This window comes from Pseudochaenichthys georgianus, chromosome 7, assembly GCF_902827115.2.
Source record: "Pseudochaenichthys georgianus chromosome 7, fPseGeo1.2, whole genome shotgun sequence".
In the NCBI taxonomy this organism is placed as follows: domain Eukaryota; kingdom Metazoa; phylum Chordata; class Actinopteri; order Perciformes; family Channichthyidae; genus Pseudochaenichthys; species Pseudochaenichthys georgianus.
This window is the reverse complement of record NC_047509.1, coordinates 9,207,580-9,225,399: the sequence shown is the minus strand read 5'-3', so window position 1 is coordinate 9,225,399 and position 17,820 is coordinate 9,207,580. Positions and strand designations below refer to the sequence as shown.

Below are 17,820 nucleotides of genomic sequence, written 5' to 3'. Positions count from 1 at the left end.
TAACAACCCTGCTGCTGTTTGTTGGAAACAGATTTAAAGCCAAAGTGGACACATGGTTGTGAAACAAAAATGTGTATTCAAACATCGAGCTTTGACTTTCTATTACCTCATAAGTCATGTTTAAATTAATGATGACTAAATTAGAATAGTTGATATAGTCTGATCAGGCACTACAGGAACTACTAGCCCTTGGTCTCTGAAATAACACATAACGGTTTGTGTGTGTGAAGAACCCTCAGACCTGCGGAGATTCCAGATGATGATCCGTGTGCCGGTTTCGGACCCATGAGAACTGATGGCTTCGATCTCAGCCAGCATTTCGTCCTCTTTGTTGAATGGGGAATAGCGCAAGATGTCTTGAAGACTGGCCTTGTGTTCTTCTTTTACACAGAGTATAGCCCAAGTTAAGGAAAACTTCGTAAATGAGGACAATTGGAAATATGTATCTGGTGTATGATTACATTTGTATGTTAAGTAAACTATTTGGGTTCTCATAATATTTTTCTACAACTCTCGTCTGAAGGATAGGAATGCTGCTGTGTAACATTTTGAGCTGTCACATTTGGTGTTTAGAATCTATCTGTTCTTGTTCTTTCTCAGTTACATTTGATCTAGCACCCATTCGATCAGATGCTGGGATTTGCATGTCATTTTCATCATTTACATATAGTTTACATGAAGCAACATGCCTTAACGCAGCAGGTAAAGGATATACTTGCTTTTTTCATTCCGTTCAAAGCATACAATAGGAAAAATTATTTGGTTAGCACCAATCTCTTCCAGGTAGGTCTGAGAGAGCATCCCAACGCAGGACACACTCTTTGACTTTGAAAACACGATAGCGTCTTTGCCGAGGCGCATGGATTCAGACTTGAAACCGTTGCCGTACATACCAATCGGCGTTACACCGTTTATAGGAGTCTTGTCACTGTAGCCAAAGCTTAAAAAGGGGGGAAAATGCATAAATTCTTTAGTGAATAACAGCATGGTTTATACGCAAATGTATCACGTACAACATTCGTTTGGTGAGCCATTTCAAATTACCTGAGCATCTTGTGTATTTTATCTTTGTCTAGTCCATATCCATTATCCATAAAGCTAAGGCAGTCCTTATCTTTGACCACAATCGTATCAATCCAGAACTGTTTGGCATTGACATCTGGATCATAGGCATTGTCTGTCGAGAGAAGACAATGTAACAGAAAAATATTACACCCACTTATTTACTTTAATACTATCATGTGTGATTCTATTTGCTAATGTTTATCTTTATTTACTGGCTTCCACTGCTTTGCTAAGCTTTGGAAAAGTCATCAATAAGAAGATTTGTTACACTCCATGAACTGAAAACATCCTTATACGGCCTCCCTAACTCCCAGAATGCTCCTTTCATTATCGCCAAGTTTGACCCCTCCCTTTCTCCTCTCTCTGTGTTTAAATATGCAACCCAAACACTATTTTTCGTCTTTCACTCTGCAGACAGAATGCTCTCTGTATGACCGACTGAACTTTCTTGCAAGAAATAAAATACCTCAAAGACAGCTGAATGGTTTGATGCTTTATCCACATTTGATAAATAAATTCCCACCAGAAGGGGCAACCTCCAGCATTTGAAGTTCCCACATGAAGGGAAGTAGAAATGTATGTTGGATCAGATTTACACCAGGATTTTTTTCCTCGATATGATGTGTGTGCGTGAATATAACAGGCCTATTATCATTTTACAGCAGCTTACAAGGTGCATCTCTCTCCTTATTACGCTGCGAAGGTGGAATTTAACAATAATAGATTACTGCAAAGTAATACAAAGATATTCAAGCCTTCAATGCTATGGATATCTAAATGAAACAGTGGCGTGCACAGACATTTATAGGGGCAGGTGCTCGAGAAAAAAAAAGGGCACCTTCTGAGTCGTCGTGGCGGTCTGGCGGTCTGGCGGTCGACCGCGTGCGTGCGCCGAAATTGTGCGCGAAAATTTGTTGGATAATGGCGGATTTTGTTAGTTTCTTTTCGGTTTTTGGTTACTCCTTCCATCTCTCCCTCATTTTGGTCATCATCAGAGAGCACTGTTTCTGAACATGGTGCTGCTCTGGACTCTGACATTTCTGCTTCATCTGTGTCTGACTCAGAGATATTTTCTATGGATTTGTCTCCCTCATCTTAGATGGACTATTGCAGGACAGCAGGGGGCTGCTTCCCTGAGCCTGCTGTAGCTGCCTAGAATACAAACAATATAGAATATGATGTTTATTTCAATTATTTGGGTAAGGCAATGCAATGCATGACAACATTAAGACTCACCAGACTTTAACTGTCATGGCCAAAATGCAACACCCTACCACTAGTTGTTGTTTTTTTGTCATTTGGCAAGTAGCTTCATGTCTGATTTAGTATCACCAAAGCACTTAGTGTGGTTAAAATAAATTGTGGGCCTCTCAATAAAATTATATTATTATTTATTATTATTATTATTATTATTACTACTATTATTATCACAGTTCAAATCTGAGCATGAAAGGGCTCTCGACAGACAGTTTGTCCCTTAACATGACTCTGACCTTTCTTCTTCATCTTCATCATTGATGATGGGTAAGGGTTCATCAGGCACATCTGCATCCTCATCTTCCTTGCTGGTAGGCTCAGGCTGCTTTACCCAGGAGAGCAGAGAGCTGCTTCCCCAGGCTGCTTGCTGTAGCTCTCTTTGTTTTTCTTTTCTTATCCTGTCTCTTCTTGGCATTATTCTACAAGTGGTAAATGCAAATGAGCTAAATCAATGTACTGCTCTGCTGTAGGGGTGCAACAACTAATCGACTTAATCGATTAAAATCGATTTCCAAATTAGTTGCCAACTAATTCAGTCGTCGATTCGTTGGTGACGTCATCGCGTGCCGTTAAAGAGCCTGTGACAGCATCCCAACAACTGTTGTGCAATGAAATATTGGGCTACTAGTAATCTCGAACCGTCAGTTTAAAAAAGAAAAAGCGATACCGTTCCGTTAAATATCAATAATTTCGAACATCGCGGGAAATTCCTTGACTCATTTTGAAGTTTTGGGGGAAGCCGGAAGTGACGTCAATGCGGGAACGCTTCGAGAGCCAAACACGGACAAAGTGTGTTGTCATGCGTAGAAATGGTGAATTACTGAGATTAGGCACGTTAATAACGTTTTAATGAAGTTGACTACAGTATATTCATGTTTGTCAGTGCTTTCATGTCAATTCGGCGAACATAAACATAAATGATCGTGGTGAAGATGATGATTACATTAGGATTAAAAATCGGGAGTGAGAGCTGCTGAATTTCCTCCCGTCAGATGTGATATAAAAACAAATCGATTATTTTTGTAGTTGGAAACTCAAGTGGATGAAACTACATTTATTAGTGCTTTCATGTCAATTCGGCGAACATATGATACATTAAATGATGAGTGAGGATGATGATTAAAAATCGTTTGTTTGAGCCGGTCTGCATTTCCTGATGAGAAAACAAACCGATGCTTTTTGTAGTTGTAGTACACCAACAACGTGGATTAAACGTGTGGTTTTTTTACCACAATGTTGGGGAGATTAATGGATAAAATGCACGGATTATTATTATTATTCCCACTCCGATCGGGACACTAGGTCCACCGTTTCCCCGCAGCGAGGCTCCCCCCATTGACAGTTTACGTGGGCTGGGTGCAGTGGCGGACTGGCCATCGGGACGAATCCCGATGGGCCGGTACCGAAGTGGGCCGGTCGGATAAGTCACTAGCACATCCTCCATAGGCGGCGCGCGAGGCTCAGGTTTGAGAAGGCTAAATAACTTCTTTTACCTGACGCTGCCCGCCTCCGGCGTCTATAGAAAAGAGATCAACTCAGTGTGCGGAGTTTAAATCTCTCAAGTCATATTACAGGATAAAGGAAATACAGTTTAAACTGCCGTATGCAGAGAAGACGCCGACGTGTCGCACCTATCATTCATATTACATCATCAATCAGATCATCAATCATATAATATCATATATTTCCTTATCTGAGTCAGCTTCTCCAGCCTCATCTGGCCGTGCAACACTCACAGTGTCACAGACTGGATGCAGAAGTATTATTTAACACATTATGTTGACGAAACACTCGAGACAAATGTAATTAAAGTCAGATCCACTCGTGTCTTAGACGTGAACGCGCTCTCAGCTGGAGAGAGAAACCCTGGCTTGATTTACCGAGTTGATAACCAGCATCGTAGGACCGCTTAGCGAGATCTCGTTTGTTAGTTTGTTGTTGTTAGTTTGTTTGTTACTCAAACTCAAGGGTCTGTTTAACTGGCTTCGTAGTTCAGGGCACAGGTGGCTAGCAGCGCTAATGTCAAAGACACAGACATTATACATTATATTTGTATTTTACCAGGATGCAGTGACACAAATATTTACATATTTACATTTACTATCTACAGCACCCGCCGCCCCTGACATCCCCCACTCCCCCCGTTGACTATTTACTAGCGGTACCGAAGTGGGCCGGTCGAGAGTCCCGGGATGATTTTTAGTCCCATTCCACCACTGGCTACATGACCATATGATCGCCCATATTGACGCACCTCATTCCTAAACTTCTAACAGATACAACATAAACCGATCCTTCAGCCTCATATGAGCTCTCAGACACGTTCAACATTAACCTGTCATCGCTGTCTGAGCTTGCTGCTGTGTGCGCCGTCGTGCGTTTACATCTGACTGTATATATATAAAGGTTTACATGCAGAAGCTGGGATCCTGGACGGTGCAGCTGGAGCGCTGTGCCCGCAATGACGTCACCCATCATTTGGCGGGACTTGAAGAATCCGCGAGAAGATCCAGAAAATTGTCAACATTGAAGGCAGATTAATGGTTATCAAAGTACAAATAACCAAAATCAGTTCAGTAACGGTTTTCAAGGGGACAATATGTACTCAAATTGATGGGTTTGGATGATGGGTGAAAACCGTGTCACAGGCTCTTTAAGCTACAACGTTATTGGTACTGGAGACATTTAAAAAATATATGTCATGTATTATTGATACAAAAACATTATATCGCAGTCTTAGTGTGGCCAGCTCGTTTATAATATGTAAAAAGACAAACAAATGCGTCTATGATGTATTTTCGATCAGACGAGATCTCTCTCCCTGGTCTGTGTGGGAGGGGTCGGGGCAGTTTACACACACGCGGCTGCTACATGCAGCAACACACTGCGGAGATGGCGGAGAGAACGCCGCTCCAAGGTGTGGTTAAACTTTACCCGTCTCAATGCTCGTTGCCAAAAGTGCAATAAGAGTTTAGCATGTAAGGGCGGTAACACGAGCAATTTGTCTAAACATTTAGCAAAAGTGCTCCACATTCAGACGGAGCAATGCACCGGGTTCGACTGTCTTTCTAGTAGCTCTGTAGCCCCGTCCACGAGTAACGTTTTCACGTCACGTTATGTATGCTAGCAGCAACACACAGAGTTAACACAATTATATAAACATGGGGTAATGATTTGAGGTAACTGAATTAGTTAGTTTGTTAAAGTTTCAGCTATTTTGTTTACAATTCTGTTATCACATTATTTATTATTTGCTAAAACACTGTTGTTTCTTTTGATGTGAAATATTATTTATTTAATTTAAATGAAAAGCAATGTTCATTTTGTAAACAATTTGTTTAGTTAATTTAATAATATGTATTTTTTAATCAAGTATTCATCTTTATTGTCTTCATTGTTAGTTTCCACATGACTAAAACAACCTCAAGCTACATCTAAAAGTTGATGGCTAAATAAGAGCGTTTGAGAAATTGTGCAAGGCATAATAGTCCGAATAGTCGATTAATCGTTTCATTAATCGATAGATTAATCGACTATCAAATTAGTCGTTTGTTGCAGCCCTACTCTGCTGTGCATGATAATTAAGGGTTAATCTCCGAGAAACATTTAACAGCAGCATTAATGTAAACCTATAAGGTTACTACTACTTATATTGTACTTGTTGAGGCATTTTTACTTTACTTGAGTATTTCCCATTTTCAATACATTTACTTCTACTCCACTACATCTCAGATGCAAATATTCTACTTTTACTCCACTACAATTATTTGAAAACTTTAGTTAGTTACTATGTAGATTTTGATTAAGATTATTACAAAACATACATTTAATCACTTCAGCCCTAGCATAATGACGCATTGTGAGCGTAGATCTGCTATTTTCAAAAGTGCACAACGAGACTAAATGGATGGATGCAAGTTATAGTGAAGTTATAGTTTAGTTTGGCATCTGATTTAGGGGACTAAACAATACACTCGTTGTATTTGTTACCTGGTGGTTACTTACTTGGTCGTCACTAGGGCACTTTTAATCGTGTTGCTGCGTGCTGCTGCACCACACACCCGCCGTGGCCTGTCTGACTGACTGACTCTGCGCGCTGCGCGTTCACGTTGAGAGCAGGGAAGGGAGGGGCTGCAGCCAGGGCACGTGTCACTACCCGATCCGTCACCCTGCCCGATCGGTTCTGCGCATGTGCGAGAGGGTCCGCCATGTTGGACAACTCCGGACGGCAACACCAGATGGACACTTGACACAGTGGCTTTTAGCAAAGCTCAAAAAGAAAAACCGAGAGAGATGAGTTATTGTTATTACAACGTGACTTCACTATTATTTAACAACTCTTTTTATTGGGTTCTTTTATTTGGGGTTAAGTACATTGTCAGAATAAGTGAGAAATAGATTTAACTTCTGTTAGACAGCTATCATACTGAATACATATTTACTGTGAATGTATGCAAAAATGTATGGCATATGGCTGTCTAACAGAAGTTAAATTCATTCCTCACTTATTCTGACAATGTACTTAACCCCAAATAAAAGAACCCAATAAAAAGAGTTGTTAAATAATAGTGAAGTCACGTTGTAATAACAATAACTCATCTCTCTCGGTTTTTCTTTTTGAGCTTTGCTAAAAGCCACTGTGTCAAGTGTCCATCTGGTGTTGCCGTCCGGAGTTGTCCAACATGGCGGACCCTCTCGCACATGCGCAGAACCGATCGGGCAGGGTGACGGATCGGGTAGTGACAGCACGTACGGGAGTGCCGCGGGGCACGTGTGAGGATGTCTGACAAAATTACAACGCGCATTTGGGGCATTGCTGTATATATTAGAAGCTTTTAATCCAGAATTGATCGATGTTACCATGAGCCACATACAGTACACTGTAAAAAAATAAAATAAAAAACTGTAAAAAACGAACTTTCAAAAGGGCACATTGCTGTCCAGAGGGCAAAACGGGCAGGTGCTCAAGCACTACCTAGAGTCTATGTGTGCACGTCTCTAGCAGTATTAACAGTGTGTATGAATATGCTAAGATATATAAAGTATGAAAACGGTAAGCAGTGCAAGTATAGTATAAAATATATGGATATTAATTTCATGATAAACATTGTGGAACAATGATGAAAAATGTGAATGGAAGTGGTGACGTAAAACTGACACAAAACAACAACAAACAAAAATCTTATGAGAAGCCCCCACCCCCCATGTTGTCTGTGCTGTATGCTGCAAACTCTTTGTTTAAAACTAATTGGCCATCGGAATGTGTGGAGTAAGTCTCCCAAGGGGGGTGGTCACATTCCACAGCTCTCCCCCCCCCTCCTGTGATCTCCCAACCCCCAGTCTGTAGGTTTGTGTTCGCATATTTCAGTGTTAATTTTGGCAGCTGTTTTTGATTTAGTCTTAGTCTTTAGACGAAAATGGTTATTAGTTTTAGTCACATTTTAGTCATTCCTATCCTTCGTAGTTTTAGTCTAGTTTTAGTCGACGAAAACTCAAAACGTGTTAGTCTAGTTTTAGTTGACGAAAACTCAAAACGTTTTAGTCAACTTTTAGTCGATGAAAAATTACATTTTCGTCAACTTATAGTCAAAATGTGTCTCTATACTCTCTGAACGCTCCGTCCCCGGCAGATCTCTGTGTCCGCTGCAGCATGTCTGTTAGCCCCCCCCGCACACAGAGAGACACAGGGGTTGCGTTCCAATAGTCCATTTAGCTTAGGAACCTTCCTAACGGAGTGAAATGACCCGGAAGTACGTCAGTGGCAGACATGTTAAGTGCCGTTCCAATTCTCCAAATGAAAGGAAAGGAGGTTTCAAACTTCCTTTATAACCTCCTTTAGCTTAGGAACCACTGGACCTCCCTAACCGAAAGGAGAGGAGAAAATGCTGCCCAACAATGCATTGCAGCCCAACCCTGTCTCCTAAAAATTACGTTCCCACAGAACTAAACTGCATTCTCAATTACGTTTAGCTAGAAACGTATTTTCTCCCACGTTACGTTCGTTATGAACGTATCTCAAATACGTTTATTTTCTACATATCTTCTAGAAGCATGTTTTCTCCCTACGTTCCTTATGAACGTATCTTAAATACGTTTATTTTCTACATATCTTTGCCATTTATTGTCTTGCTTATAATAATGATAATAGTCATTTATAAATATCATTTTAGAGCACACCTTTGAAATCGACAACCGGGCTCGATATATGGTTAAATTGAAATCAGTAGGCGAGGCTGTAATTTCGCCAGCTGTTACTCTCATGAGCGAGGCAGAACATAATAGTTTTAACATGACAAAAAGCTGCTGTGTCGTTTATTGCACCTCAAACATTAAAACAAATCCAGAGTTACGTGTTTCTGTACTTCCTCTAAGAAGAAAGGACAGTAACAGAAGAGCTCTGTGGCTTCAGGCTTGATCGCTGTTCAAATGACAGCGTTGGTTTCCCCAAAAGTGGGCGGGGCTGTAAAGTGAAGTAGATTTTACTCTCATCTACAGTGTTGTGCTAGTTACTGAAAACCAGTAACTAGTTACCATTACTAGTTACTCAGTTACTTTACTGATTACTTACACCAAAAAGTAATGCGTTACTGTGAAAAGTAACGTTTTAGTTACTTAAAAAAAGGGCTCCCATTATATTAATGCCCTTATAGCCTTCATTTCAGTACTGTTATTGCATTGGAGAATAATACAACCTGTTGATCAACTTGACATGCATTATATGCAATCTGGATAGCATCGATATTAGCTGGCTTTACATTTTTGTATATTCTTTCTCCAGGTAGTTGGAAAAAGTTTTCCGTTTCATATGCCGTGTGCCGCCCGGACATGCTATCATGCTAACTAGCTCCCTGAAAGCGGGTGACTCCACTGTAGCAATAGCCTGCATGTGTTCTACAACATACCGTGCAATGGCTTTATCGACTTTTCCCTGGCTAGCAGTCCCTTGGTTAAAATCCAGCCGCTTTTGCTTAGGTGGAGGTGGAGTGGCGTCGGCTGAGTCTCTGTGGTCTTAGCTACTAGCTTCGTCCCAGCATGTTGTTTTTGCAGATGTTTTAAGAGATTTGAATGACTGGTTTAAGCAGTAGATAGGCTCTTTGACCCGCCAGGACACAACTTACATTTAACTAAAACGTTCTTTTCTTTGTGCTCGACAAAAGTGAAATAGTGAGAATATCTCCAGGTGGAGAAACTAGACTTGATATCCGCCGCCGCCATGACAGTCTTGTTAGTAAACAACACAAACACGCCCACAGCCCGTCTCCGCATGTGACAGAGGAAGTATTTAAGTACATTTACTCAAGTACTGTTCTCATCTCTGTTCACCTGGCTGTTGACTATATAAAAAAACTAACGCAGTAACGGAGTAACGCACCATGTAGTAACGGTAACTGAGTTACTGAAAGTAATGCGTTAGAGTACTAGTTACTGCCAAAAATAACGGCGTTACAGTAACGCGTTACTTTGTAACGCGTTAGTCCCAACACTGCTGATCTATTATTTAAAACCATTCTATTTACATGCCAGTGTTTTATCTTTTTATTTATTTGTTTTTATTTTAAATCGTATAATGTCGGACTTTTTTTGTCGTCTTTGAGGAAAATAAATGGGGTTTAGAGATTCAAAATACTGAAATCTGTATTTTTTAAAATCTCTTCCTTCTAATTTGTTATTCTTTTCTAAATAACACACTGTTATTTACTCAACAATAACACAACAATAACACAACAATATTTATTCGTTTAATTCTATAATCTTGGGCTTTTTAGCCGTAAATAGAGTCGGGACATTTCGAGATTTAGGATGGCCGAAGACACTACACTACCCATAATCCCCAGCTATCGTTTGGGACTACAGTCCCGTTGACAAACCCCGTGATGTTGCGCCAAGGTTACGCCGAGCGTCAAGCTCTTTGAAATGGAACGAAACCACGGCAGACTATTCAAAACTGGACTCGAACGCCCCACCAGAACTACACATGCTGGCTATTGTGTTTCGCAACATGTTCTCTATGGCACGTCTCTACTGGGAATTGTAGTTTTAAAAGACGTTTTTCCCAAATTTAGAAGTTGACAGTATTAAACTGTGTACAGCCCTGGAGGTTTAGGCGATAGGAAACACATTGGTGTGTACACATTTAAAACATGTAATTACTAAATGGGTGAAAATCGCTTGTATCCATAATGGGCAGCATTAATATATATTCTACTCCACTACAATTCAGAGGTTAACCTGGTATTTTTACTTCATTACATTTATTTTAGTTACTTTGCAGATTCTGATTAATGATGTGGAATATAAACAACCCTTAAAGCAGACTTTAGTTACACCTGAGTAAAATTCAGGGAAGGTAATTGTCAAGTGCCAACAATCAGGAGAGATATTTGATAGTTGGTTGATTGAGAAGACTAAACATTTATCTGCAGATCTTTATAAAGTATATTCATTACTCGTTATTCTCTACTAATAGTTAATTAAAAACTGTATAATGGCTATTTTGCACATCCCTTTCAAGATTTTCTAAGGTGTATTGATCTTATACACAACTTGGGTCGCAGGTTCCTCAACAGCGCATTACAAGACATCTATCAATATGTGTGTACTGTATACCTCCACCATTAAACTGTCATATTCTGCACATTTTTTATACTATCTACTACATGCATAAGAGTATAATTCATATGTATAATATCAGTTAAAATAAGTGCTTCAACATAGTTAACATTGCAGGAAAGCAATATTTTAGACGTTAAGTACTTTGTCAGGCTTAATATTCATCTGTAGATAGATACCCCCAAAGCTTTTTTCTTGTTTAAAAGAAGACCTTAACCTAAAGTATTATTTAATGTATTAATAAAGGTTAATTCGTTTTTCTGTTTTGCACATCCTCCTATTAATATCTGTGTACATCCGGCACTAAACTGTTTTATTGTAGAGATCACTTAGTATCTTCTTGACTTTTTATATTCTATATTTCTATCATTGACCTTCTACTTTCCCCCTATGAAAGTATGTACTCTTAATATTGTTTTAATCAAATAAGATTATTCAACAAAAATAATTCAATAACATGCTTTAACCACTAGGCGGTGCACACAAGGTACACACAGCATACTAATAATAACTTTGTATTATTAGTGTAGACACTTATGTATAACATCTGAAGATGTGTAGTTTTATTCATGTTTTTACATAATTTTACAGGATATTGCTCTCTTGTTTTACTTCTACACATTAATAATTAGTTAATTCAGTGTACTCCTTTGACCTGGCTGCTACACCTCCTCGGACGCAGAAACCGCTGTAAGTAATAATCTTGTTTAATTAGACTTCTCTATTTCAGTTATTCTACTCTGTATAATTGTTCTGTAGTTGTTGTAGCTAAAAGGGCACTTTTGAGAGAATTTAAATCTCAGATCTGTCCACGTGAAACTGTCACTGCGTCCAGTTTCTGTCTGGGCTGCATTTAAATACGCACCCCTCTGCGTTGTCGCCCATCAGCTGTAGAGAGTTAACTAACTAGAGGGGCGTGGCACCTTAGCTGTGAGAACTCAGCAATCAGGCGTCCATTTAGGCAGCTGTTTCTTGAGCGTCAGCGGCAGCGTCAGACAGCCGAAGACTGCCAAAGACATTGGAGTCCTGCGGGAGTAAGACTGCCAAAGACATTGGAGTCCTGCGGGAGTCACGAGGGTGGCAAAGAGGAGGCAAATCCTACTCTAATTTGAGCTAAGTATCACTGGTGTCTTATTCTTATTTTTCTTTTGTTTAGCTTTCTAGCCCCTCATGCTATAATCATGTGTATTTTCTCCATTCCTGTTCATGTGTCTTCTCGCAATTTTCACTGGCCCCGTGTATCTCCTAATCGCTATAACCGGCCCGCTCTCGTCTATCCCACGTGCTCCACTGAGATCCAGCACCTAGTTTCAGGCGGCCTGTGGAACTGCCAGTCAGCTGTTCCTAAGGCTGACTTCATCTCTGGCTACGCCTCCCTGCAGTCTCTGGATTTCCTTGCTCTCACTGAGACGTGGATTACTCCATCCAACACATCCACCCCAGCAGCTCTCTCCACAGCATATTCCTTCTCCCATACACCCAGACCCACTGGCAGAGGAGGTGGCACTGGTCTCCTGCTCTCTCCCAAATGGAGCTTTTCCCTCTTCAAGCTACCTAACTTCACTCCTTCCACCTTTGAATTCCATGCCGTCACTGTGACCCATCCTATACAACTGACCATTGTTGTTCTCTACCGTCCACCAGGAGCCTTGGGGGACTTCTTGGATGAATTAGATCATCTCCTCTCACACATCCCTGAAACTGGCCCTCCCGCTGTACTTCTCGGAGACTTCAACCTCCAGACGGGGAAGATAGACGAACTAACATCTCTGTTAACCACCTTTGCTTTCTCACTGTCTCCGTCCCCACCGACTCATAAAGCTGGCAATGTCCTTGATCTCATATTCTCAAGGAACTGCTCTACTTCTAACCTCTCTGTAAACCCGCTCCACACCTCCGATCACTTCTTCATTTCATTCTCTTTACCCCTTTCCAAACATAACAAACTAATCTCTTCTCATCCTGCACTTGTCCGCCGTAACCTTCGTTCCCTCTCCCCCTCTACCTTTGCCTCCTCGGTGCTCTCAGCCCTCCCTTCCTCTGACTCGTTCCAACTCCTGCCTCCAAACTCTGCTGCAGAAACTCTCCTCTCTACTCTCTCATCCTCTCTGGACTCTCTCTGTCCTCTCACATCTCGGCAGGCTCGTCAGTCCCCTCCTGCTCCCTGGCTAAATGACGCACTGCGTGCTAATAGAACCGTCCTTAGGGCAGCAGAGCGGAAATGGTGGAAATCCAAACACCGTGACGACCTCCTAACCTATCAGGTTCTCCTCTCCTCTTTCTCTGCTTCCATCTCTCAGACAAAAAGCACTTTCTTTCAAGATAAGATCCAATCTTCCTATTCCAATCCTAAAAAACTATTTTCCATCTTCTCCACCCTCTTGGACCCCCCCAAAGCCCCTTCCCCCTCCTCCCTTCTGTCAAGCGACTTTGTTAACCACTTTGAAAAAAAGGTTTACGACATTCGCTCTTCTTTTTCTGACTCACCCCTACTCACCGCCGGATCACCTGAGCCACCTTCAACCGGCACACTAACCTCCTTTTCCCCTCTCTCTCCAAGTGAGGTTCTTACCCTCATTACCTCTGCCCGCCCTACCACCTGTCCTCTGGACCCTATCCCTTCAAACCTCCTTCAGACTATCGCTCCTGATATTCTACCGTTTCTCACCCATTTCATCAACACTTCTCTAACTTCTGGTCACTTTTCAAACAGTCTCAAGGAGGCGAGAGTAAACCCTCTCCTGAAGAAACCCACTCTCAACCCGTCTGATGTTATAAACTACAGGCCTGTCTCTCTCCTCCCGTTCCTGTCTAAAACACTTGAACGCGCTGTCTTTAAACAACTCTCCTGTTATCTCCATCAGAACAACCTTCTGGATCCGCACCAGTCTGGTTTCAAGGCAGGTCACTCCACAGAAACTGCTCTCATTGCTGTCACTGAGGAACTGCACACTGCTAAAGCAGCCTCCCTCTCCTCTGTCCTCATCCTGTTGGACCTGTCTGCTGCATTCGACACGGTGAATCATCAGATCCTCCTTCGCACTCTCCAAGAACTTGGAGTTTCAGGCTCTGCACTTTCCCTCCTCACCTCATACCTCAAAGACCGCACCTACAGGGTTACTTGGAGAGGGTCTGAGTCCGACCCTTGTCAATTAACTACAGGGGTCCCTCAGGGCTCTGTTCTTGGTCCTCTCCTCTTCTCCCTGTACACAAACTCGCTCGGATCTGTCATTAGCCCGCATGGTTTTTCATACCACTGCTACGCTGACGACACCCAATTAATTCTGTCCTTTCCCCGCTCAGAGACCCAGGTCGTCGCACGCATCTCTGCTTGTTTAGCTGACATCTCTCAGTGGATGTCCGCTCATCATCTCAAGCTCAACCTTGACAAAACTGAAGTGCTTTTCCTTCCGGGAAAAGGTTGTCCCACTCTTGACCTAACTATCAACATCGGCCCCTCTGTTGTTTCCCCGACTCAGACTGCAAGGAATCTGGGTGTTATCCTAGATAACAACCTGTCGTTTACTGCAAACATCGCTGCTACAACCCGTTGCTGCAGATACACGCTTTTCAACATCAGGAAGATACGCCCACAGCTGACCCAGAAATCGACGCAGGTTCTGGTCCAGGCTCTCGTCACCTCACGCCTAGACTACTGCAACTCCCTCCTGGCTGGTCTACCTGCATGTGCCATCCGACCTCTGCAGCTCATCCAGAATGCAGCGGCTCGTCTGGTCTTCAACCTTCCAAAATTTTCCCACACCACGCCGCTCCTCCGCTCCCTCCACTGGCTTCCGGTAACTGCTAGAATCCACTTCAAGACACTGGTACTTGCGTACCATGCTGCGAATGGATCTGGCCCTTCCTACATCCAGGACATGGTTAAACCGTACACCCCAGCACGTGCACTACGCTCTGCATCAACCAAACGACTCGCTGCACCCTCGCTGCGAGGGGGACCCAAGTTCCCATCAGCAAAAACACGTGGGTTTGCTATCCTGGCTCCAAAATGGTGGAATGAGCTCCCCATTGAAATCAGGACCGCAGAAAGCTTACACACCTTCCGGCGCAGACTGAAAACTCATCTCTTTCGACTCCACTTCGAGCGATAGAATGACTAACAAAGAACTGCTAACAGAGCACTTATATACTAATAAAGGACTGGCTTAGCCAGTTGAGCAGCACTTGAAACGATTGGCTCTTTGAATCCTGATGTTCTTATATGATTCTGTTTTCCTCAAGGTTGTGTCTTCCTGGTCGAATGTACTTATTGTAAGTCGCTTTGGATAAAAGCGTCAGCTAAATGCAATGTAATGTAATGTAATGTAATATCTGATTTGTAAAACATCACAGACAGAAAGGCATAGGCTATCCGTCATTTAATGGTAAGCTATTGAAATTGTGATTCCATAGATGTGTCTCCCATCACCCAAATCCCCTGACTATTCTCTCAACTCAGTATTTATATTCTGATATTCAAAGAAAATCAGTAATATCTTTAAAAACTACAAGTCCTTTTCTATCAGCTGTGCACCGTTATGGTGTAAATACAGCCTATCTACCAATTGGATCAAATATAAAAGTCAGCCGAATTACTATTGATACTGCAAGGAGATGTATTTTGTGAAAAGAAATTGAAGATGTTGTTTAATTGTTGATATATTTATGATTCACGTCAAGTATTCAGTTTTGGCGGCAGTTCTCCTGTTTGTCTCTCTCTATAAATAAAGAACTACGGCAGATGTGTAATATTTAATGCAGCCGAACCGTGTATTACAATGCCGTTATGTGATGACTTCCAAAGAGAAAAGCAAGCACACTCTGAATTAGGTATTATTTTATTTTTCGTTGTCGGATACCATATCCCAGCGTGCATTGCGGCTAAAACATCCAATCAACAAGCTTCAAGCTGAGGATCTTGGGTAATCAGTTTGGTGGGTTTGTGGTGTGTATCGCTCAAAATGTCCCGTCTGTTTCCGGTGACTTTATTTACGGCTAAAAAGCCCAAGATTATAGAATTAAATTAATAAATAAAAACAAGGATAATTGTGTGTTATTGTTGAGTAAATAACAGTGTGTTATTTAGAAAAGAATAATAAATTAGAAGGAAAAGATTTTAAAAAAAATACAGATTTCAGTATTCTGAGGCTCTAAACCCCATTTCTTTTCCTCACTGACGGAAAAAAAGTCCGACATTATACGATTTAAAATAAAAACAAATAAAAAATAAAACACTGGCATGTAATTTACGTTAGAATAAATAGAATGGTTTTGAATAATAGATGAGAGTAAAATCTACTTCACTTTACAGCCCCGCCCACTTTTGGGGAAACCAACGCTGTCATTTGAACGGCGATCAAGCCTGAAGCCACAGAGATCTTCTGTTACTGTCCTTTCTTCTTAGAGGAAGTACAGAAACACGTAACTCTGGATTTGATTTAATGTTTGAGGTGCAATAAACGACACAGCAGCTTTTTGGCATGTTAAAAACTATTATGTTCTGCCTCGCTCATGAGAGTAACAGCTAGCGAAATTACAGCCTCGCCTACTGATTTGAATTAAACCATATATCGAGCCCGATTCTCGATTTCAAATGTGTGCTCTAAAATGATATTTATAAATAACTATTATCATTATTATAAGAAAGACAATAAATGGCAAAGATATGTAGAAAATAAACGTATTTAAGATACGTTCATAACTAACGTAACGTGGAAGAAAATATGCTTCTAGAAGATATATAGAAAATAAACGTATTTAAGATACGTTCATAACGAACGTAACGTGGGAGAAAATACGTTTCTAGCTAAACGTAATTGAGAATGCAGTTTAGTTCTGTGGGAATGTAATTTTTAGGAGACAGGGTTGTGCAGCCGCAGCATTTGCCGTCACTCAACAGTCGGCCGTTCACGGAAACAACCGATTATGACGGAGAAGTTATATCATGAACGTTACGGTGCTTATTAAGCATTTTAAAACGTATGTGGTAAGTTGCCAAAGTGCTTTGTTCTAAACGTTCATCAGTATTATACTCAAAAAGAGAAATATGAACGTTAGTTTTTACTGAAATGATCAAATAAAGTCAACATCTCACAGTCTTTACTGAGCTGTGTGGGGTTTGTTCAACTTATAAAAGATGTTTAAATGGTGATATACACAGTGATAGATGTTAAGGACAAACTTTTATAATAAATACATTTGTATTGATTTTAAGATATTTTCATAGTTCATACAATCATACGTATTGGGATCATTTGTATTAATGTGGACCGGAGGGAGAAGGTGACGAGCATAAGTTTCACTTTCCTTTTTTATTTCAATTCCAACTTTGGTCATGAAGAATATGTTTCTCTGTTGTCCACGTTCATAAAGCAAAAAGCAACAGCATCAGAGCACGGTGCAGAGTCTCTAGATGAGTTTACAGTAGTCCCTCCTTCTTATTATACATCCATGTTGTAGTCCGCTGTATAGAAAACTGTAGTTTCCCCACTGCAGCAGACGCACATTCATGACGTCCGCTGGCGCATCACAAACACGTCGGATAGTGAAAGTGCATTCGGATTCTCTAAAGTACCGCAGTCTCTTCTCCTAAGTCCTTTTGAATTCTCCTATCCACTATCCCTTAACCCCGTGACGTTTCACTCAGAGGTCAAGGAATAGGAGATAGGGTTAGAATTTAGGAGCTGATTTTTGGATTATCGGAACGCAACCAGGGAGATCGCTCTTCTGGAGTGAAGAGCGGAAATAATGATATTGCAAGTTAGAAACGTAAGATGCATTTTGACAGACAAGATGGACAAATATGCTGCATTTTGAATGTCCGATAGTCCACCATTAACACATTAGTCCTGTCTCGTCTCGTCAACGAAAACTAAATATACATTTCGT

The 17,820-nt window shown here is 41.2% G+C and overlaps 1 protein-coding gene across 1 annotated transcript in view; it reads right to left on the bottom strand.

Annotated features, from left to right (window-relative positions):
* Positions 1–17,820, bottom strand: part of LOC117449760 (MORC family CW-type zinc finger protein 3-like) — a 43,057-nt gene that overhangs the window by 8,332 nt on the left and 16,905 nt on the right. Inside the window, exons 3-5 of the mRNA XM_071203604.1 lie at positions 1,045–1,177; positions 696–940; positions 242–377 (exon numbers count right to left, since the gene is read on the bottom strand). Coding sequence (XP_071059705.1) covers positions 242–377; positions 696–940; positions 1,045–1,177 — 514 coding nt within the window. The remainder of the gene's footprint in view (positions 1–241; positions 378–695; positions 941–1,044; positions 1,178–17,820) is intronic.